A 23,999-nucleotide genomic window follows, 5' to 3' on the forward strand; every position below is an offset into this window, starting at 1 on the left:
TTCCTGGGTCGCCCCGCGTGGCTCACCAGGTGCAGCGGAAATCATGTAAGCTAAGGCCTTACTGCAGTTGCCAGGTTTGGGTTCTGGTCCAGGCCATTTTGTGGATGTCATCCCCTTTCTCTCTCCCCTACATTGCCTGTCCCTCTAAATGTGTTTACAGTATGTACAATATGTGGCAAATATATAGTAACTATCCCACAAAACACGTTTTTCATTTTTTCCAGAGACCTACATCTGTTTGACAGGACAGTTCAAATGCACCAGAAAGCAGAAGTGCATCCCTCAAAACCTGCGCTGTAATGGACAGGACGACTGCGGTGATGGAGAGGATGAGACAGACTGCCGTAAGTTTTCCACGCAACGCTTAGACGACGCACTATCTCAAATATCCAGAGTTTTTTAATTGATCGCCTTCTTCAGTTGCTGTTCACCTGATGTGGAAGCTGTTACATTTTAAAGGTGCAATGTGACAGGTTGAGATTGATTGGCTTAAAGGCCTTTATTTGACTTTGTACATTTATGGTGTGATGTACAGACAGCCCCACATTGGCTCCTTAAATCACATGGATTAATTTATTATGTATTCTGACGGCACTGCCTTCCTGTGACCGTGAATTAGGTACATCATTAAATTAGGAGTAGAATGAGAACAGTGGTATGTATTCCATTATTTTGATGGAACTCCGACTATCAACACATTACACATTTGACAACTGCCTCTGATTTGCAAGACCTCGTCTTATGTGTGATAGAAAGACAGGGTGACATTTCCTTCTGAAATTGATTGATTTGAGGGTTAATTGCTTCCCCCTCTCTATCTTTCGCTCTGCCTTTCTCTTTCCCTTACTCTCTTTCTCTTTGTCTACTTCTCTGTCTCTCTCCCTCTTCCCATCTTGGCTTGTTTTCTGCATGGATCCCCGGCCACAGCGGAGAGCACCTGTTCCCTAGACCAGTTCCAGTGCAAGGCCTCCATGCACTGCATTTCTAAGCTATGGGTCTGTGATGAGGACCCGGACTGTGCTGACGGGTCAGACGAGGCTAATTGCGGTGAGTGGTGGGAGAACTTCTTAATCATAAATCACATCAGTTCTAGTTGTAAGGCCTGGGTGAGAATTACTATTAGGAAACTAATTAATTTTACACATGGGTTCATTCCTATCTCCCAGACTGCACTCTGATGGAGTTGGAGCAACCATAAAGGACATCCACTTGTAGTGTACATAAAAGGGGAAACTGATTTGAGGTGTCTGACAAACAATGGACACAATTATATTTCAGTGTTGTGCAGAGCTGTATATTATTTATCTTACCCATATCTTGAATTTCATGAAATGGTTTTCCTCCACGAGAGAATGTTACACTTGGGGTGAATGTTCAGTTGTCTAGGATGTTATGGAGAAGACCATTACACCTCCAATAGCTGTCAGTGCTAGCTTGGTATATGGCTGATGCAATTTAATCAATAGCTTGGTTGAGAGAAAATATTATTATGGTACTAGGATTCGATTCTGAAGGGAAAAAAAGAATTGAAAGAGAGAGAGAGAACAAGAGAGAAAAAGAGAGAGATATAGTTATTCATATGGATGTTATCATCATGTCAAACCTGTTTATTAATCTATTCTGTAACTGACATCTGTAATTTCAGCAGTAATGTACATTTGGTAAAAACACACTTCCTGCTGTGCTACCTGGCATTATCAGCAGAGTTTGATGGCTATTTACCTAGTTCCTTATGATCCCCTTGATTCCATCTGATTTATGGCAAAGAGCATCAATTAAGACAGATGATACCAACGTCAAGAAATGTGTATGTAGGTGCTAGAAAACTGACAAAACGTGATCACAGCACAGGTAATGTTCTGAAAGATTTGTTTATGTTCATCTTATCTCCTCTTTCAATATCCTTCTTTGAAGTGACTACTAGTTGTTTTACTGACAACATAATGAGCTAAGATATAGAAGTGAAATCATCTCTTGTGCTGTAGTTGAGGTGTTAGATCCTGTAAGTGACAGCCTCTTAATGAGTTGCTCCACTATTCCTTCCTTCCTTCATCCATCGCTCCCGTGTCTCTCCTCCTGCTGTCATGCTGGAACAGGATCTGGCTACAGACCTGTCAGTGGGCTCTTTTGATGCATCTTTTTTTAACTGTTAACAGCTTTATTCTGGCCATTATCTTGCCCAGAAAGCTTCTGCATGTAAATGCCTTTAAAGAGGAGATCTTACTGGGACTTTGAAAAACATTCTGTGTGATTTAGAGAAAAACATATTTTTGGAGAAAATATAAAAGGAGTTTTGATGTGTGCCGGTTTCCTGTTGAGGACCCACAACTTATGGGTCTGTTTGACAGTATGTTATGATAATTAGAAAAGGTGTGCTTATAAGTTACTATGCTGAGTATTGATAATGTAGTAATACTGTACTATATGATTACCAGTCTAAAACATATAACTTTTAGTTTGCTACGTCAGCCTTATAACTTTCATAAGGCTGTGTTACTCTGTGAAAACCGTTAACCACAGGACCAGTGAAAGAGAACACTATATTTACAAATATATTTAGCATTACAACAGACAGTGATGAAGTGTATTGGGTATGTGAGTAAGATCCAGAGCGTGCTTCCAAAGCTGTCTTCCAATTATCCATGAGGGTATAACATTGACACGATGCAAATTCCAAGAACCACAAATCACCATTTCGGCATTTGTTGCAAATGTTAAAGTTTTCTGTTGAAATGTTTAATATTGCAAATTTCTTGTCACATATTCTGTTGAGGATCTAAGCCATTGGCAGTACAGTCAGGTATTTCATCTTACGGTGTGTTAGCCTCTCGAGGATGAGCGTGTTTTGAACTTGGTGTCTAGCTTGCTCTGGGAAACCCTGAGGAAATGCTGATTACACGTAGAAATGTGATAGTTTGTCATTAATATTCATGCTCTTTGAAGCCATTTTCATCTGTGTGTTTGTTTGTTCCTGATGAAAAAAGATGAAAAGACCTGCGGACCTCATGAATTCCGCTGTGAGAATAACAACTGTATTCCGGACCACTGGAGGTGTGACAGCCAGAACGACTGTGGAGACAACTCAGACGAGCAGAACTGCAGTGAGTAAAATAACTTTGCTTCTTCACCTACCTTCAGAGCCATTTGGTAACTTACACATACACTTGACATTGAAAATGCACTTGGGTTAGCCAGTATTTGGAGCCGTTTGAAGACATCTCCCTTTTTCTTCTTCATTAGCCATTGCTTTTTATGTTTAGATACGACCATCACTTTGCTAAACTTTCTAAGAGTTGCACTATCAAAGTAAGACAGTGCTAATAAGAAATTGACTAGGCCCGGTGAGGATACACTTTCTGCACTCCTTTATGGCTGAGAAAAAAGCAGAACCTGTACTCTAGAGCTTTGATGTTGTCTTCTCTCTGCAATTTGGAAAAGCAGACATTAAGATATGCAAGCGATTCTTTAAGCACATATTTAGAAATGCATTCACAGAGTCATAGACATAGGGCTTTGTATGAGTTTGTATTATTTAATTCTTATTTACCTATGAATTTGCACTGTTGACCAAACCAGAGACCCTAACAAAATCCTTGCTCCATAGTGGTGTTTGTGTGTGTGTGTGTGTGTGCCTATGTACTATTTGCTTTTATGCTGAGTGTGCATCATGTGTTTGATTTATTAGCTGCTTATTTCCCATACCTATTAATGTCACTTAAAATGCAAATAAAGACCAGTCAAGTGTTGGATGGTAAAGAATTAAGCAGGTGGGATAGCAGACAGCCGAGAGGCTGCAAATCAGATTGTGCTGCAGTGCCTTCTGGGAGTTTCCCTCTAAACACAGCTCATAACACACACCTTGAGTTAGTTAACAGTCCATGATAACAAGGAAAAGACCCCTGCTTTGGTTCTGATGCAGCTGTTTAAATATACCTTAATATTGTCTTCTGGGACATAGTTAGACCCAGCAAATGTGCCAAATGGTGGTTGTCAGGTTAGGGACTCAGGAGACGGCTGTCCACTCATTTTTGAAAACGACTGTGAATGAATTTGCATCTTGAACAGGCTTGCAAGTTTCCTCAACAGCAAAACATCTGATTGGCCAAGAGATGGTTTTAGTACCAAGGAATTAGCAATGCTAAAAGAAATAGCTAAAAAATAATGCTTATAATGAAAAGCATGCTGTGTATTTGAAAGCTTGTGTTTTCCTCTAGTTTGAGTGTTTGTGACTGGGTGCTGGAAGGTTTGTCACTGTATGCCCTTGTCCTCTCCTTGACTCAGAACCAGTAACCTGTAATCACAAGGACTTTGCTTGTGCTAATGGGGACTGCATATCAGCTCGATTCCGCTGCGATGGAGACTATGACTGCGTCGATAATTCAGATGAGGTCAGTGATCATGAAAATGTGTTAATCTCAACTTTATGTTCACTCGCAGTGAATTACCACATTCGTGTGAAGTGACCCAGATTCCACCTTGATTCCCTTACTCTCAACCCCCAACAACAAAATAATTAAAGTATGCTTATTGTTATCATTGCATAATGTTTGCAAATATGCAGTGAAAGGTTTAAATGATAAAATACCCCCGTTTTATCATTACCACCCCAGTGGAAAAGCGCTACAAATGTATATAATTTGTAACATAAAATGTGAAAGTATTTGCAGATTTTAGCACAGTATCATTTATCCTTGCAAATAAATTATTATATTTGCGACTGTTAAACAATTTATGTAAATGCACCAGTATAGAAAATAATGATACATAGAACAATACCTCATTAAAGTAGGAAAAACAGGTAATTACATAGTGTGCTCTTTTGAGCACTTTAATTTCAATAGTCCTGCGTAGTCCTATTAACCTATTGTTGTCTAATATGATAGTATGGTTTCTGTTGTAAACTGTTATTTATCCCTTAAGTGCCTACTCCTTGCTCTCACCAGTTTAACCTCGACTAATCTGATGCTTTTCTGCCCTGGACTAGAAAGCATACTGTTGTAATTGTTTAATATATCTGACCTCATCACTAATGAGTGTGAACTCATCTCTGTCTATGGTATGTATTTCTGCAGAAAGACTGTGAGGCACATTGTACTGCTGACCAGTTCCAGTGCCTGAACAACCTGTGCATCTCATTCAAGTGGCTCTGTGATGGCCAAGAGGACTGCAAGACCGGAGAGGATGAGAGGAACTGCCAGGGAACAGGTACTACAAAAAGCTCTTCAAAGTTGCTCTTTAACACATTAAAGTCACAAACATGCCATGAATTACACGAAAGAAAGAAAGAAAGAAAGAAAGAAAGAAAGAGAGAAAGAAGGAAGATTAAAAAAGACCCAAAATGTCAATGTAAAATTGAGGCGGCTGTTAACCTTCCCTCAGTCACTCGTTAAAAGATAAGACATGCATCTCACTGTGTTTTAGTGAGCATTATAAAACTATAGGAAATGGTCCTGGATGTGCATAAACCTTTTATTTTGGAGTTGCGACTGTAATATGTGCCAGAAAACGTCCCCACACTGCATCCTACTGCTACCGTAGTGTGCTTTGGGTTGTATGCTAAAGCCTGACCTCCTTCAGATCCCCAGTTGTGATGATGGGTGAGTGTGTGGGTATTTAAACCACCTAGCCACTTCCTTTAGCAGCAGGAAGCACACAGCATGATTTTGTCTGAGAGAACACATCCTCTTTGAAACTCCATGGTTCTAAACCCCACAATACAGTTTGACTAGAAATTAAAAGTTTTTTCGACATCTGATCTGCATACCGAAAGGACAAAGCTGGTTAGGTGTGAATTTGTAAAGCACACGTGGAAAGGTCATGTTAATGCTGGTGTTTGAGCTGCCTTTCACTTGTCTCTGTGTCAATGTGTGTATTTTCAGTGGCCCCTTCCTGCTCCCTCAATGAGTATGTGTGTGCCAGTGGAGGCTGTGTTTCGGCTAGCCTGAGGTGCGACGGACACGACAACTGCGTAGATGGCTCAGATGAGGTGGGTTCGCCTCTGTGTGGTCCAGTATTCATGTGTAGTTTCAGTGTTATGTTTAGGAAATGTCATGTTTCAGGCAAACCTGAACTGACACACTAGGCTCTCAAAAAAAAAGTATCAACTCCCCTTTCAGATGTATGACTGTCTTAACAGTGACCTTAGGAATAGATGTGTTGAACACTTAGATCATCTGTTTTTGCCTGGATGTGTTTCCGTGGTGACAGACGGGCTGTGTTAAGGAGTGCAAAGAGGATGAGTTTCTGTGTCTGAACCACGCCCACTGTATCCCACGACGATGGCGCTGTGATGATGTGTTTGACTGTGTGGACCACAGTGACGAGGAGAACTGCAGCCAAGGTACAGTATCAAATCACCTTTTTACAGGCAATACCACATATGCATATAGAACTGCCCCTCGGCCAACCAAATCCCTCAATGAAAACAAGGGAAAACTCCAAGGAAAACCAAATTAGGAAACATGGAAGAAACCTTGGGAGGAGGAATTCGGTGAGGGATCCACTCCTACATGGTCAAGCATCAAGAGAAGAGAATACAATTTGCATATGGTTGTTGAAACAGATATTCAGAGTTCCAACTCAATTCTCTGAGTTGGCGTATGTGAGTGTAGTTATTGTTAGCCGAAGGGTTGGGAGGAATTGGATCGGCACAGCATCACAGGACAGCCAGGTAGATGGACAGGAAGGGACCAGGAACTCTGTCTGGTCCATCAAAGGAAGCTGTAGATGTTCACTTGCCGACTAGGTCCAACATTGGCAGACCGGCCACCTGGCCGGTGTTCACAGCTCAACCCCCCACACCACAGGGAAGGTGTTGGGGTGAAGAGACAGAGTAGAAAGCAGGATTAGAGAATGCGAAAGAACACATGACAGGTATAATAACAGTAAGGGTGAGGTCCCCACTGGTCAAGTGTGAAGTAATGAAGCAGTTCAGTCATCAAAAGCAAAAAAGAAGAGAAGAAAATCTCTATAATAAGTACGCCCTGTTGCTCCATTGCTTTCAAATTCCAACATACAGTTCCTCATCCTAACACCCACGCAACACACAATTGCACACATTGACTGCTACACACAGTAAGTAACAAGTTCAGGTTCACTTTATGTGTAATTTTAAATACATTAATGATACATTACAATATGGTAATATTATTGTCAGTGTAGGTGACCACATTAATGAAAAACGTAATGTAATAAAGAAGTCAGTGCTTCCTCAATCTTGTAATGGGCTTTATGGAATACTGTTTACAGTATATGAGTCACCTTGTTAGCCTCTAACTTTACAATGGATTGCTGGTTGGGACATTGCGTGACGCAGGTTATCTCCCTCATTTAAGCCATTCGCTTACAGTATTTCACAGTATCACACAGAATGACACCCTTACTTAGTTAGGATGTACTTACCGGAGGACAGGAGATGAAACAAAGTATACCTTAATATGAAAGGCATCACTCCTCTGACTTTATCCCAGGAGTTTTCTTCTGCCGTGCCGATGAGTTCATTTGCAACAACACGTTGTGCAAGCTCCACACATGGGTGTGTGACGGCAAGGACGACTGTGGAGACAACTCAGACGAGGACACGGAAATGTGTGGTGAGTTGAAACAATGTCTCCAGCCACCTCCAAGAGCGTTGTCAAAGGTCTTTGATGGATATTTCATAAGTCATTACTTTCTCATTTCGCACAAGGTAATGATTTAGGTTTGAAACTGAATTGCTCAAAGACAAGGCATTGTCATAATGCACATTTTGTGCATGACTTCGCCAGTGAATGATTCAGAATAGATTTGACTGGTACTCTTCACTGTTTCCTCCCTAGCCAAACTCATCTGCCCCCCCACAAGGCCATATCGCTGCAGAAATGACCATGTGTGTCTGCGCACAGACCAAGTATGTAACAAAGTGGACGATTGCGGGGATAATTCTGACGAGGAGGAGTGTGGTGAGTGTAAAAACTTTAATTTTGAGTTTGAAAAGATGTTTTAAAAGTAAAATCTAATGATATCCAGTGAAAACATTTCCCAAGTGAAGGGTTGCTTTGATATTCCATCAAGCTTAGAAATGGGGGGGGGGGGATTGGCTTTGATTCTTCCGAACTGCAAAAGTTGTTGTTTTATTAATATCTTTAAAGCACTGTTGGTTCTCATAAGACCTTGTGTTTATGCTCCAGCTATGTGGTACTGCTGACATCTGTTGGGTTCTGCTGTTTTCCAAAGTAGAAATGGTGGCTGGGAAGCCCAGGCCTTGTGGGAAGACAGAGTTCACCTGCAGTAACCAGCGCTGTATCCCTGCCCAGCTGCAGTGTGACCTCTTCAACGATTGTGGAGATGGAGGATCTGACGAGCAGGACTGCAAGGCCTGTATGTGGGCATCAGGGATCATGACACCCACATCAATATCCTGGGGTTCAGATGAAAGTATTTAAATGTCACCATGCAGAAGGTTGAAACTGTATCTAGGAATGTAAATGGTAGTAGCCTACCCATTTTCGGTGTGTTTGCGCTTGGGCCATTGATTTGCATGTGCCAAAAGATGATAGCAAGCATGTTTGATTTCATTTGAAGGGCCTGTATTCTAATGAAGGTCCTGTCCTTAATTTTAGTTTCTAACGGAGACATATGTGTCAAGAAAACAAATCCATGTGGGGAAGATGCGATATGTAATCAAACAAACATAAATGCTATATGCCAGTGCAGAACAGGCTTCAAGAGGAACCAAAAGACTGGTCAATGTGAAGGTACTGTTTAAACCCTCCTGTTTACAGGCATGACTGTGTATGTGTAAAGTACCAATCAGTAAGATTACCTTTTATCACATTAATTTTCATTCTCACTCAGCGCATGTTTGTTAAAAGCTTTTACTTAATTGACTATGAAACTTGTCAGTTTCAGATTCAGTTTGCTAGCATGCTAGCGTAATGTAGTTTTGTATGATGATAGCTGCAATTATAAATTGACTTCAAGACCTCACTCCGAGTGGACCAGGCTCATATTTATAGCCTTTCCAGATAGTATCTGTGCAGGGGAGGACTACCGGTAGAAAAACACTGACTTATAGTGGGTCACAGCTCTTTTCATCTGTGGAAAGAATAGGTCTATTCAATTGTATTTCAGTCATTAGCATGCATATTGTGTTGTAATTAGTGTGTCTAATTATGTGGTTGATTATAATACCTTATTACCAAGTATATAATAAATATAAGGCCAGCTCAAGGTTCAGAGTTCCAGTTGAAAGTGGGTGTTGTCTTGTATACTTGGACTGTAACAACTGACAAAGATGTATTTTTTCTTTGCAGAAATCAATGAGTGTCTAAACTTTGACACATGTTCTCATCATTGTACAAACACTAAAGGATCCTTTAAGTGCACTTGTGACAGAAACTTTAAGGAAATCAATGGCAACTGTTTAGCAAAAGGTACAGACTATTTTTAATAGTTTTTTCTGTGTGTTTGTTATTGCATATTATATTAAATATTTAAATATTAAGTTTATTAAATATTGAAAGTAAACAGCATTCAGTAAACAATTAGTTGTCATTAAGAGATCAAACTTTCAGTTAATATGTGTATTTTGCTGTTTATTTATAGACCAGCCATTTGGTAGCTGTATATTTTTTCCATTATGAAATGTTTGTGCATTTATGTGCCTTTAAAACGCACACTTCTTGCAAAGTTACTTGCTTCACTGCTTCATGATTCAAATGTTAAGCATTATTTGGCTGGTCTTGATCACTTATGAAATATCAAGATATATGTAATGATATGTTTCTGCATTGATAACTGAATAATTTACTCTACAATGATATGTCTATGTGAATGCAATTATGTCAAACTGTTGTTTCAAACCCCAAATGGAATTTAGCCACTTCTTATTTTTTTTGCATATTAATAACTCAACGGCAGGACCAGAAGATCGAGTGCTCTACATAGCTAATGACACTGAAATCCGAAGTTTTGTGTATCCATTTAACCAGAGCCATGGACACAAACTACTCACTCGCATCGAGGACAATGCCCGTATTATTGGAATGGATGCTTTGTTTCATCAACAAAAGTTTATCTGGGCTACTCAGTTTAACCCTGGTGGACTTTTTTACAAAGAAAACCTAGACAGAAGTCAAACTAAAACTAATGTTGGAAACATTGTAAGTATATCCAAGGTGTGAATCTCTAGGGTCACAATTACATTTATATTCAATTGCTCAAGTGATGTAGAATATATTCAGGCAGTCTGTTAAACCTAGTCTAATCACAAAAGATATGTCTGTCTATTGTACATCCATTGAGGATATGTCTTGGTTATTGTATTTGAGCACAATGAGTTGTAAATGATCACAGTGAGTTCTCAAAGATGAAACATATTACTCAAACAGTCATTTCTCATTTATTTGGTGAGGAGAAGAGCACGTTGCCGCTTATTGTTTGGTTGAGTTTAATGAATGTCACAGACCATTTATATCATGTATTTTAGATACTTACACAGTAGGTAAAAGCAATCCTCCCTTTAAAATTAATTGCACCAATCTTTCAGTGTCAGTTATATTTTATCATTGCAAGAATTATACTACCTCAAGAAGGTAATATTTTTAGATAACATTTGTGAACTAAATCATTTTCAGATATGTCTCATAATGAAACTTTACTGAACATTTAATAATAGAACATTTAAAAAAGACCTCAGAATGACATGTCTTTTAATAGTAAGGATCAGTAAGTCTTGGTTAACAAAAATACACAAAGTTAAAACAATGGAAAGTTTTTAACGGGTTATTCTGTTGATTCCAGTGTTCAGACTTCCGTCGACCAAGGGATGTGTCAGCTGACTGGATTACAGGAAATGTATACTGGACGGACCACTCTCGGATGCACTGGTTCAGTTATTACACAGCTCATTGGACTAAGCTGAGGTATTCTATAAACGTGGGCCAGATCAGTGGACCAAACTGCACTCGTCTCATAACTGACATTGCTGGAGAGCCTTATGCAATTGCTGTCAACCCAGCCAGAGGGTAAGATTGTCCTTTCACACTGTGTTAATTCTGTCATTATGTTCTCAATTTCTTCTGTCATTCTCAAGTGAGTTTTGTTGAAAACAAGTAAGCAGTTTGGGGTATATTGGGTAGTTTGTATTAGGAAATGTGCCTGAAGAGTTGACTGTGTTTTAAACGTGTTGTTACTACCCTTTGAGGACAACTGTAGATTGCATTGATATGCACCTGGAAATGCATTCCTTTATACCCTTTAGGATGATGTATTGGACAGTGATTGGTGATCATTCCCACATTGAGGAGTCGGCCATGGATGGATCCATGCGGAGGGTCCTCTTAGAGAAAAACCTGAGGAGGCCCACGGGTAAAACATTTAATTGACTTGAGCCACATATCATCATGATACATTTCCTTTAGCTAAAAATGAAGTAGAACTTCTTGTGGAAAAGGTCAGTAATGTACATAAATCCTCCCTTTCCATATAAGAACAAGTGGTTTTGCCAAGGCATGGCACTGTATAGAGCTGTTTGAAAACAAGGCCATGGAGAAGGTAAAGGAGTGGCTGTGACACAGTCTAAAGCTGTTATTGTGTCCTTGGGGACACACTTAGTGCTGATCTACTTTTTAAAAGATGGTTTGGCCTCCTTTAATGTAAGGGACCCATGCACTGTCTCTGCCACAGAAAAGGAAATTTATCATCAGAGGAAAAACGCATACCTATTTAATCGCTTTAGTAGCATGGTCATTTATCCAGTCCAACTCATGAAAGAAAGAAAGGTAAGTCACTTGTGTAAAGGAAATGTAGGACATCATGCAAATAAATCCATCAACAATGGTGGCCAACTCGATGTACTCACTCTCTTCCCTCCATCAAAACGGAGCAGAAGGATCACATACATAACTGCCTATTCAGCCTGTCCACCGGTGATGTGGGATATTGACGGTCCAACCCATGCATTTGTGTTCAAATATTTCAAGTAGGCTGGTTAGACCCAAGGGCTCCCAGAATAGAGGCGTTCATATTGATCCACGCACAACTCATAAGGCAAATAAATATTTTCTTTTCCATCCTCCCCCCCAGGCCTGGCGATCGATTACTTCAACCACCGATTGTATTGGGCTGATCCTGAGCTTTCAGAGATAGGGAGCATGAGATTGGACGGGTCGGACCCCCTGGTGACAATCAGTGACAGACACGGTAACGCCAACTGGGGAACAAAGCACAGCTTCTCTCTAAGCACACACTATTGATGTGGACGTTTCATTTCCTCCTCGTTTTATCAACAGATTGCTTCACTAACATTGTTTGTGGTCAGGAACGGAAACTTTCTGAGCAATGGATGCAGCTTCAGTGCCTCTTTCTGCCCACACAGCACAGACTGCTCTTTTCTGCCTTAGGTTACAAAGAATAATTAAAGCACTTGGTGATTTGTTGGTTGTATTTATTTTGTTTTGCAGGAATAGCACAACCTTATAGGATTGACTTATTTGAAGACTACATATATGGAACAGGGTTGAAACATGAGGTCTTCAGGGTCTACAAGTATGGCAAACAGCCTGTGGAGTTTCTCAATCTAGGTCTAGAGAAACCCACCAACGTCTTGATTGCCCACCGCTACAAACAGCAAGATGGTAAATTCAAGTAATAGATACATGTTTCAATTTTTTTTTTTTATTGTAACCAGATTTGGAGCTGTGGTTGTGTTAAGGAGAACTTTGCAAAAAAATATATATCCAATGCCCCAGTTTAACAGACATCATTAGTCTTGACAAATCGAGTATTCTTTAAACATAACTAATTAAGTGCTAACAATTTCCTAATACTAATGATGATAATAATAATGAAATATGACTGGTTACAGTATAGTACCTCAGACATCTCCCTCCTTCTGATCATGAAAGTAAAGGCACCTGGCTCTTTCAGTCTCTAGCACCTCACTGTTGTCTTCGAGCTTTTGCCTTATTTCTTGTCCAGTACATTAGAGAGTAATCACATCCCACTGATAGGAGCAATTGATCCTTTGTATCCCCTTTTCCTTTGCTTTTTTCTATAGACCATATCCCATGTTATGTGTTACTTCAGTGGCGTTAGGAGTTGTAAGCTGTCAGACAGATCAGTCTTGCTTGGGGTTTTTCAGTGAAAGGGCAGCTGGGCCATTCCCCAATGACTCATTAGTCCAGCCATGTAGTCTATGGGCAGACGTTGTGCGAGCCCAGCAAAAAGCTACAGCAGTGAGTTTTGATGTCTTCAGCAAAACACAAACTAACCCTTTCTTTCACTTTTTGATCCCAATCCCTACCATCCAAAATCCATAAATAGATCTACTGGTAATCTACCTTGCAGATAGAAGTATTTTTTGTGTCTGTTAACTTTTTTGACCAATATTTTAGTATCTTGTTGATACTTTCTGCTTCAAAGCTCCCTTTGCCAAGCAGGCCATACAATCCCTTTTTACGTAACACCAGGTAGTAACATGTTCCATATACCATATTTTTGATTAAACTATGGAAAAGGCTATTGTTAAATGATTGATAGAGTTAGATACATTTCTCTATCTATTCTATGAAAGATTAATATGATGTGTCTCTTCAGAAATAGGAAAGAATAGGCTTTTCTTTTTGGAGAGTGACTTAGTCAGATGAATAGCAATGGTGCCGCCCAAGAATTGCACCATTGCACAATACAGCGTATTGTTTGCAAACTACTTTCAGCCTTGGATACCAGGATGGATCAAGAGAGAAATTCACCACAGTAATATTCCCTTATAATGTTTACGCAGTTACTAATCCCTGTTTGAGGATGAGCTGTGACTTCATGTGTCTGCTGAACCCGACGGGTGCCACTTGTACTTGCCCAGAAGGGAAGATTGTGGTGAACGGCACCTGCAGTGATGTCAATATCTCAGGTACAGTAGGTTTTGGTGTGGTATTGTTAAATACCCGCTAGAAATGCTATGGTAGCATAATCTTAATTCAGCTTGTACAATGTTTGGAATATAACTATCAGGGACCAAATGTTCTGATCAGAACGTAAATATTGCAATACATTGTTGGGGAATGTCAGTGATATCTGACTTGATCATATGGCAGGTGTCATTACATGTGCCAACTGTTCCTCACATGATGAAGGTTTTAGAGGATCGACATTTCTTCAAAACCATAGTTTTAATCAAATGTATGTAAAGATTAAATCTAAGGAATGTGTAGACTGTCTTAAACCAAGTCTACATTTATCACATATGAAGTTATAACCAAACCAGTCAAGACAATGTCTCATCAACTGACCTGGCCTTCCCTGTGTTTTAGGGGAGCTCTGTCGACCGCCTTGCGAGAACGGTGGCCGCTGCCTGGCCAATGAGAAGGGAGACTGGCGGTGTTACTGCTGGCCTGACTTCTCTGGAGAGAGATGTGAGGTGAACCACTGTACAGACTACTGCCTAAACGGAGGCACCTGCATGGGCTCTCCCCTGGGTGAGTCTCCAGTCCCTCATCAACGGTGTTTTGCACATTCCACACTGTTTGTATTTCAAGTTAAAAAGTTTCAGGAAACAAATATGAAATGCATCTACATAGTCTTGTTTCAAGGAGATCTGCCAAGCATATCGAAGGAGATGAATGCCATATAAAACAGACTGTGCTATATCACTTTTACTTTACATTACTTCACTGTCTACATAATGCAGGCAAGAGGGCAATAATATTCAACACCTCAGAGCCCCTTGGTGACAATCCTGTTGAATCAACAACAGCATTTATACTCAGTGTGACATGTATTGCTGTGGCGTCAATTCTGAAATAAATGCTTTTTCTACAGATGGAACATAGGCTTGTTTATTATGTAAATGTACCAAGGTGGTACAATATGTGAAGTAAGTAGTGTAGTATATAGTACTGTGATGCATTTGTAAACCCTGTGGAAGGATGATGAAATTCCATCTCAGAGAGTACTTTAAAAAGTAGTAAGATTGTTGCAGAATGTTTACTGGCACCGCATGAAAAACTACATTGAGATTGAACAGTCTGGTTTTTCGATGAGTCAGAGCAGTAATTGCTGCTGTTTGGACAGTGGGTTTGTATTTGAAGATAGTTATGTGGCTTTGGATTTGAATGTTTTGAATCAAATGCTTATTCCCTTCTCCCTTGTTGGTAGGAATGATGTATTTTGGCCGCAAGGCAAAGTCACATTGTGACAGTGTCCCTGTGTAGGGATGAGGATGTTTTACAGTGTACTGTTGCTGGGTAGCATTCCAAGTTGGTTTAGTGCAAGCAATCAGTCATTGTATTTAGTGCTGTACTGCATTTCACCATCCTAAATGCTGCCTCTCCTGGCCAGTCACCTGTTGGTGAAAAGTAATGTCTGAGATTATAGTAAATTGGGTGATTTGAGTAGTTGAAGTGTTGAAGGGTTTTTAGTATTGGATTGATGTCGACAAGTCCTTCATTGTTGACCACTCATTTTCATTTGCAGCTGGTCCAACCAGTAAGGCCAGTGTTCTGCTCTGTGACATATGCCAGCTCCTGTTTGTACAATGCGGTAAAAGGGGGTGAAACAAAGTGATGTAATATTTGATCTGCTGCTGGGCAAAGAGTCACTGACTGCTCATTCATGCTTTGCAACTGACTGGTTTTTCATAAAGTAAGAGGTTTCGCTGCGTTGAGCACATATCCCCTGGCAGGAGGGTATTGCTCCAAATGAGTGATGGAGGATGGGCTTGGGAGAGCTTACTGTCAAATAGGTTTTCTCAAGTACCCAGTTAGGTGATGTAGAGAGACCGGAGGCACCCACAGTAATCAATTAAGAGGCTGGTAATATTTCAATTTTGTACTTCTGACCTCTAGGGACCTGCCCTTGTGGACCATTTTTCAACTTTGAAAAATAATGCAATTCCATTCATACTGTGTTTGTGAAATACAGAAACCTTTCAAATGATCTCTCTCTTTCCCTTTCTGTGTGTTTGTGTGTCTGTCTCTCGGTTACACACACAGGGAAGCCTACATGTCGCTGTCCAGCAGGGTTCACAGGTCCATTCTGTGAGAAGCGGGTGTGTGATAACTACTGTCTAAATGGGGGCACCTGTGATGTCAGCCAGGGGAACCAGCCTGTGTGCCGGTGCATGGCAGAATATACCGGAGACCGCTGCTCATACCGTAAGCCCACTAACCAATCAAGAGACCTCAAAAAAATGCTGTAGCATATTCAAAATGTGGGATTGGATACTGTATATTCATTACCATTGTCTCATCTTAAATACCATGTTGAAGGCCCATCCAATGAAACAAAATTATACGTGCTGTTTTAAAATGCCACATTTTCACTAGTGCAATTCTAAATGCCACTCTAACAACCTTTGGGTGTTTCTGTGGCAAACTGATAAAACGTGTCCTCCTTTTATGAGGTTTTGTCATTTTAAATTGTGGTAAAACAATTTCAGTAGAGCAGCATTAATGCGTACTGTTGCTCGCCCAAGGGATGATACGTTTCCATCTTGGACAATATGCTATTTGATGCGGATAATTAAGTCTCATTAAAGCCCTGTAAAATTCCAATCAAACCAGCTTAAACTATGCTTCCTGTTCCTCATTAATCAGAGATACACCACTCTATCTCCCTTTATTTCTCTCTCTCCCCGTCTCTTTCTCGACTTCCTCTATGACAGATATCTGCCATCACTACTGTGTAAACTCCAGGGCCTGCACATTGTCCAGCAGTGGCCATGTCGAATGTGTGTGTCCAGCCAGATTTGAAGGAAACAAGTGTGAGATAGACAAGTGTCAGCGTTGCCATGGAGCCCCTTGTTTGGTCAACGAGGACTCGGGAGACGCGGTCTGCAAGTGAGTTATTATTATCAGTATACTTATTTGAGTGAATATTCTAGAGAAATATTATTGAATCCATTCCACTCACCATATCAATTGCATTAGAATCATTCATTTCTGGGCCGTTTCATTAAAAATACTATAAAACGGTGTCAGCAGGCATGATTGAAAACATGCATCATCATCCTCTCTCAAGAGAGGAACTTTATATGAGCTGTTAACCTCTGCAGCTGCACGAATGGCAGAATAGCGCCCAGCTGTCAACTGTGTGACGGTTACTGTTACAACGGAGGCATCTGTCACCTGGACCCAGACACCAACCTGCCCTTCTGCCAGTAAGTAGCCCTTTAACAGTCACAGGAAAAATCAAAAGCAATGATGTTGTCTGTGTCTCTTTTCCATACAAATACTGGTGTTGTGTTCCAGACTTGCCTGGAGCTGAATCAAATCTTCATGGGTTTTTGTACCAGTGAGTGATTCTAAAGAAAAAAGGGCTGGATGTATAATAGAAGTGCTGGTTCCTAGGGGGACAGTTGGGGACAGTTTGACACTAGTGAATGCAGCCCGAGTAACAGTTGGGGGTATAATTTTTTGACACAAAAAGAAACTATGTCATAGTTGACTGTACCTGGAAGTTCTAAGTAGTTTGAAGAACAGCTTTAGAAATCCGAAGATTCAGACTGTGTCTGATGCTTTGTGACATGTGAAAAACAGCTCAGCGAGGGGTGTAGTTGTCGAAATTCCGAAGAAACTGTGGAGTCAAAGTCCCCAAAGACTACTGTTATGAAGATACCCTATTATTTTCTGAACCTAAACATGTCTGTTCATTGTGGCGGCCTTTGATTTTGATCCTCAGTGGTAGCCCGAGGAATGTGTTGTATAAGCTATGAGCAGTGTGAATTCTGTTGAAATTACTTAGACAGGACAATACCGTGGTAGGCAGACATGAAGGTATCGTCAATGCAGGAGGGTTCTCCAAGGTCCTAGTGGTCCCCAAAGATTAATTTCAGCGTTGCTATAATCAGGTGGGGTTCAATGTTAAAGAGCACCCCAAAGACAAAATTGGAAATCCATCTGGAAAAAAAACCTTGTTGCAGAATCTTTTTTTTTTTACTGCCCATTGTTCATTGTAGTTAAAATGAAATTTGTGTCCATGACTGGCACAATTCAAGGGATGAAATCAATTTCTATGCAAATGATCCCATCTCATATTCCATGAGGTTAACAGATCTTGATAATGTGGTTTATTCATTGGCTTTGAGGCCTAGAGATTAGGTGAGATGATGGATCTGTCTATGTCAAGAAATCATAATGTTTGACCTTATACTATAACAGAGTAAATGGATATCTCATCCAGGCTCTACTTAAGCCTCTATACGCAGAATGAGCTACTCAATAGAATAAAAAAGACAAAATATTTTTAGACAACTGACAAGGCAGTCAAGAAGAGAGTTTGAGAACTCTTGAATGTCTTGCGAAAGCAAAAATGATCAGCCTGTTCAATGTTAACAGAAAGTAATTTAGACACTTTTTTTTCCATTCTCATGCAATTCACTTTCTATACTAAAAGCAGAGTTTGAATGATGGATTATTTTTTAAGATTGTTTTTATGTTTTATTGTCATCACATGCCTATTTCCAATCATTGAAGTTGCCTACATACACATGTATGGAAAAAACGGGTAATTAATTTCCCTCAAACAGAGACAGTATGACATTATAACTGTTTTTACAGCTACAAAAAGGGACTGCTGCATATGTCTGTTGAACATATGCATCTCTTATATCACAAGATGTTGATTAAAAACAAATGATTTGAATTGACATCGGAACAATGGTAAAATTACGTTCAATTGGACTTCTTGGGGCAAGCTTGATATGGCTGATGAATAAATGATGTCATTTCTTAGTGTCGCCGAAAGCTATCACCCTGCACAGTCCTTGTCCAGACCCATTATCACCCCCTCCACCACAATGTTTTGCAGCTGCACGTCAGGGTTCAAGAACCAACGTTGTGATGAGCTGGCCAACCCATGTGATTACTTCTGTCAGAATGAGGGGATGTGCACAATCACTGCCCTTAACAAACCACGCTGCAAGTAGGTCCCTCACCTTTCCAGCTACCCCCAAAGCCCCCTCTCTACCCACTCCTGCTCCTTCTCCATCCGGCTTCATTTCAGCCCCAGTATACGTGGTCCACATCTCTGCATTACTTGCACACCTTCTTCTACTGCTCAGCCCTGCTTCCTACCCATCCACACACAGCATCATGCCCACACACCTCCGGGGCTTGAGATCAAAGTGAGAGTGTGTGTTTGTGATTGTGACTTGTTGTCATAAGTGGCCTGTGCCCAGTGCATGGTGGCTTAATTTTGCAATGCCAGACAGTTCAAATGTGTTGTGTCAGTATCCGTATTTAATAGTGGATGGTCTTAGATTCCAAATAAATCGTTTTAAGATATGTGTCCAGTGTTTGTATGCGTGCATAAGTAAACAGCCATTTGCCGCTCAGCTTCTGCTGAAATGTTTTGTCCGTTTTTTTTCCATCCATGTTCAGATCCGACCACCAGAAAGGAGACTTTAAATACATTGTTTTATTTTTCATTAGAATTCATAATGGTTCCATGCTGTAACATTTCTGTCTGTGGGTGGTGATTTATTTTCTATATGTACTGTATTTGGGAAATTTGTATTTATCATAGCTTGGTGTTCAGAGTTTTGGAGTGCATGTAATTTAGTGTAATTTCATTCTGTCATCATCCAGTTGTACCCGTCAGATCATTCATGCTTTACGGAGCCATCTGCGTCAATCATGCCAAATTGGAAATCACCTCTTCTAACTAGGGTCATACATCACTCCCATTGGACCCCATCCAAAAGCAAATGAGATGACTCCTTGTTTTTGAATGGTCTTTTTCTGCTGATTATACAGCATAGCCACATTTCTCAGCGTGCTATCGATTTAGTGCCGCTGTTTATATCTATAATGTAAAGTACACTCTGTACAGTAAACAATGTCATGGACCATTGTACTTCAAATTAAGTTTAGACAAAGTTGTTCTAATACCTTACAGTACATATATGATGCTTTTGTTTGACCATGTGGTTAATTCAGCTTCTATGATTGACTTTCTTCAGGTGTTCTGCCAACTGGGCGGGCACACAGTGTGAAAGGCCGGCCCCAAAGAGCAGTCGATCAGACAACACAAGTGGAGGTGAGTGTGCCTGCAAAGGGACAGATAATCCTCTTATCTATTACCTTGCTCTCCTGGTGTGTTCTCTCGCTAAATTGAACCTAACGCATGTGAATGATGGTCGCAGGCTTTGTTTATTATAAATGTATCCTGGTATTGCCGTATGGGTGCAGTGAATGACAGCAGCAATGATTAGATGATGGTTCGATGAACGATGATTCGTTGTCAGAGGCGAGACATTTTCACGGTATTCCAGATGATCGTAGCCTCATTTCAACAGAACGTAACTACTGGACAGATGCTGCAGAACAGGCTTGGTTCGTTCAAAGTGAAGGTAGCCTACTTAGAGCGTAGCAGGGTAGTAGTAGCAGCAGTAGTACCACTTGCTTTATCTCTGTTCTTCTCCTTCCCTTCCCCCCGGTCCTGCAGGGAGCATCGCTATAATTGTGCCTCTGGTCCTGCTCGTCATCTTGATCACCACTGTGGTAGCCGGGGTTTGCTTCTGCAAACGGAAGCAGAGGTAAGACTAGTCTAGGTTTGACAGAATCCTGCATATTTCTGATGTTTTTCCTACGCCCTCCGTGGCTCATAGTCGTGCATGCACAGTTAGATGGCTAGATGTGGATTTGATCTCAGAGAGAGCAGGTTGGACATACTGGACTGTGGTATTTGGTGTTGTTGTGCTCCTACCAGGGGTAAACGAGGACAGAGGCAGCCCATGACTAATGGTGGATTGAACGTGGAGATCGGTAACCCCTCGTACAACATGTATGAGGTTGACCATGACAACCACGCAGATGCTGGCAGCTTGCTGCGACCCAACTTCACGCTGGACCCTCACAAGGTTTGCACACAAAGGACTTTGCGATAAGTAAAAGCAAGGAAAACACACAGGGCCTATGTTTTTGACGAAAATCTAATCCTCTATGGAGACTGCAGTCTGAAGTGGGATTAGTCTTTGTCGATTAAACAAGACGTCAATGTGACAATTATTATTTTTGCTCTGAGTGTAATTTACTGGTATTTGTGTATATTGGAACCACTCACAGTATTTACACCTGTCAACATGGGCATCATGCATATATAAAAAATGTATATAGACTTTGATAGCACAGTTGTTAGTGTGATTAACATTTGAAGTCCTTGCGTTTAAAACCTACACCATGGAGCTGACTTTATACCTGCAGTGTTGTGATTTGATGTACATTAGACATTCTGGTGTGTATTTTCTATTCTGAGTGTTAACCCTGCCTGGACTGGTGGAGATTTGATTTATTCATGTGCTCTATACAGTTCTTGTACCAAGGGGACATTTTATCTGTTGTTGATTTATTCTCTAAGTTGGTCTCAACACTGCACTAACACTCAGCATATCAAATAAATCATAACAGCTTTTCTGATCTTGTTATCTATTTTACTTTCTACAGCTTCAAGCCTAATGCTATTGCTTCTTGCCCTGCCAACTTTGACATCTGCTATTGTCAGCTCCACCTGGATCTGTTTTTATCTGAAACATGCCTGGAATCTCAACCAGCTAACCCTTCTAAACGTCCCTTTATTGTTTCTGACTGAATCAGCATTCATGACAGGAAAAACAATATATGTGGTTGCTTTGAAGCCATATGTTAGCTAAAATAGAAAGACACATATTTTCTTTTCTAGTTTAAGTTGAACCAAAAATCGGAGAGTCGCACGCAAGCTGCCTTATTGGGTAATTGATCTAATGAATGCGTAAGAACATTCATTTGCAATTGCAGTAACAGAGGACAAGTTTGCCTCATGAACATGGTGAACAGTGGCAGAACTTGTGTGTTTCAGGGCTGGTGTGTGAAGTCCAGTGACCCTTGTACCCTGGGCATACATGCTGTGCCCAAGGAGGTTATACCTGGACAGGTGAATCATTATCTAGCCCCCCTCTGTTCTGTAGACTTTGGCTTCCATGTGCAATTTGAGCAAGCAGCCTAGGAGTTAGTATTGGAAATTCATTAGCAGTAGCGGTAAAACGTTTTTTAATCTAACTTTACTAATATGCATGAACTATCTCCATCATTCTTACCTGGTTGTACTCTCTAATTAATCTTGGCTGCTTTGTTTGTTTACATTTGAGCAAGCTTAACAGTATAGCTTGACTGTCAGCCTGTCTATGTTAACAAACCATGGATCTGTAAATGTTACCATTAAGTGATCTGCCAATCAAAATGCAAGCTGTGAGGGTTTGATATGCCTCTGTTCCAATGTCTGATGCATATATTATCTGTTACACTGCAGCCAATGAACTACTCCAACCCAGTGTATGCAAAGATATACCTTGATGGACAGAACTGTCGGAAGCCAGTCATCAACATCGATGAGAGGAGAGAGCTACTCCCAAAGAAACTGGAGGGGACAATTCGTGAAACCGCCGCATAGCCTGACACTTTCTACTCCCTTTTATACGAGTGTACAAATGTATAAAGTGAAAAGGAAAATACAAATTTTCTATTTCCTATCAGGCTCTTGGTTTAGTTTGTTGGTTTAGTACCCAATGTTTGTCAAACATTTGTTATACAGCACATAGTGTATAACACTGAAGTAAAGCTGCTGATAAAAAAAAAAAAAAAAAACACTAACACCAGAGATCCACAATTGTGCACAATTTTAATCTTAAAGATACAGCACTTACTGTATTTCTGTTTCTGCATATCTCTTGTAAAAGTGAAATCAACAAGGTGTTATTCTGATGCAGTAGACTGAAGCAGGACTGGATTGCTTGTCAGAATTGTTTTTTTTTACCTTAGATTATCCTTTATTTATCCATTATTATCTTCACATTCATCCATGCGTTTATCTATTGGATGATGTCACAGCTTTTTCTTTGAGAAGTGAAGCTTGTTTTTTTATGAATCATTTCACACCATGTTATTGTCTCCCTCTCTTCACTTTTTTCATTATCATATATTCATTGCAAACAGGTTTTTGCTCTGCTTCAAATAGAAGATGTTTTTGAGCTGGTATTATTTCATGTACTGTTACTGCTTTGGTCAAAGAGGTTGGAGCTCAACATGAATGTTCTGCGAACAGAATCACAAATATTGTACGTTCAAATGATGTCCATATTTTTGTAGGTCTCAGAATCAACGTACGGCAAAAGGATGTATACATGGAAGGATTTAACATAACTCTATGACGACAAGGTTATTCCGAGAACTATTCAACTGTTACTTTCAGAAAGGATGACAATAGATATAACAAATTTTATAATTTTGTATTTGATTTGTATGTTGTTCGGCTGCTTGTATTTTGAAGAAATGTATTAAATGTAAGTAATTTTTTATATAAAATGTAAATCAATATCAAATAAAGGGGGCTTATTTCCATTTCAAACTCAATGTCCATGTTTACTATCTATATGCGTATACAGATTCCACATTAATAATTCATCATAACAATTTTAGCCAGGGACCTCATTATGTCCAGTGTTAAAAGGGATGTGAAGGTGGTTTATTTTATTATTATATTTATTATAGACACCGAGTGTTTTCTGGATTGTAAAATGAGTACATTACCTGGCTTGAGCACACCATGACCACTGCAGGCTGAATGGTAATTTAGTCCTGGGAAGCTAGACACACACAATGACCATCTCTCCATCCCTTTTTCTTTGTCCCTTACCATGGCAACTGAAGGACCAACAGCTCTATTGTTCAGAGAGCCCTCTTTCCCCAGTATTTTTCTCTCCCTTCAAACCTAATGAGACCATGCTCGATGTTGGTTTGAAACCATTTGAATACATCCCATCCAGTTCTAAGATTAGATGCAAGATTCGTACAAGCAAGACTGAATTGCACATATACTCTCTACAAACAGTTGATTTATTCAAAATGAGTCACCCAAAGCACTTGCTAATGGTGTTCTATCTGTCAGTAATGTGTACGTATCAGTGAAGTGTTTTACTCGGATGCTAACACAATACCACACTTAGAAGTTTCACTGACTGCTTATGGCATAATATGTAGAGGTGGGGA

The 23,999-nt window shown here is 40.2% G+C and overlaps 1 protein-coding gene across 1 annotated transcript in view; it reads left to right on the forward strand.

The window, feature by feature from the left end:
* The window catches only part of lrp1bb (low density lipoprotein receptor-related protein 1Bb), a 112,356-nt gene extending 89,022 nt beyond the window's left edge, over positions 1–23,334 (forward strand). The window contains exons 65-92 of the mRNA XM_084688483.1: positions 225–344; positions 928–1,047; positions 2,985–3,101; positions 4,282–4,388; positions 5,073–5,205; positions 5,880–5,986; positions 6,208–6,340; positions 7,470–7,592; positions 7,818–7,940; positions 8,218–8,358; positions 8,601–8,735; positions 9,294–9,413; positions 9,901–10,142; positions 10,783–11,006; positions 11,243–11,349; positions 12,067–12,183; positions 12,444–12,617; positions 13,766–13,891; positions 14,292–14,456; positions 15,972–16,133; positions 16,643–16,817; positions 17,033–17,137; positions 18,787–18,900; positions 19,940–20,016; positions 20,425–20,515; positions 20,689–20,839; positions 21,814–21,888; positions 22,264–23,334. Coding sequence (XP_084544609.1) covers positions 225–344; positions 928–1,047; positions 2,985–3,101; positions 4,282–4,388; positions 5,073–5,205; positions 5,880–5,986; positions 6,208–6,340; positions 7,470–7,592; positions 7,818–7,940; positions 8,218–8,358; positions 8,601–8,735; positions 9,294–9,413; positions 9,901–10,142; positions 10,783–11,006; positions 11,243–11,349; positions 12,067–12,183; positions 12,444–12,617; positions 13,766–13,891; positions 14,292–14,456; positions 15,972–16,133; positions 16,643–16,817; positions 17,033–17,137; positions 18,787–18,900; positions 19,940–20,016; positions 20,425–20,515; positions 20,689–20,839; positions 21,814–21,888; positions 22,264–22,404 — 3,725 coding nt within the window. The 3' untranslated portion in view covers positions 22,405–23,334. The remainder of the gene's footprint in view (positions 1–224; positions 345–927; positions 1,048–2,984; positions 3,102–4,281; positions 4,389–5,072; positions 5,206–5,879; positions 5,987–6,207; positions 6,341–7,469; positions 7,593–7,817; positions 7,941–8,217; positions 8,359–8,600; positions 8,736–9,293; positions 9,414–9,900; positions 10,143–10,782; positions 11,007–11,242; positions 11,350–12,066; positions 12,184–12,443; positions 12,618–13,765; positions 13,892–14,291; positions 14,457–15,971; positions 16,134–16,642; positions 16,818–17,032; positions 17,138–18,786; positions 18,901–19,939; positions 20,017–20,424; positions 20,516–20,688; positions 20,840–21,813; positions 21,889–22,263) is intronic.
* Positions 23,335–23,999: the final 665 nt, after the last annotated feature.

The sequence above is a fragment of the Hypomesus nipponensis genome, chromosome 23 (assembly GCF_054491055.1).
Source record: "Hypomesus nipponensis isolate SF chromosome 23, ASM5449105v1, whole genome shotgun sequence".
NCBI classification, from domain to species: Eukaryota; Metazoa; Chordata; class Actinopteri; order Osmeriformes; family Osmeridae; genus Hypomesus; species Hypomesus nipponensis.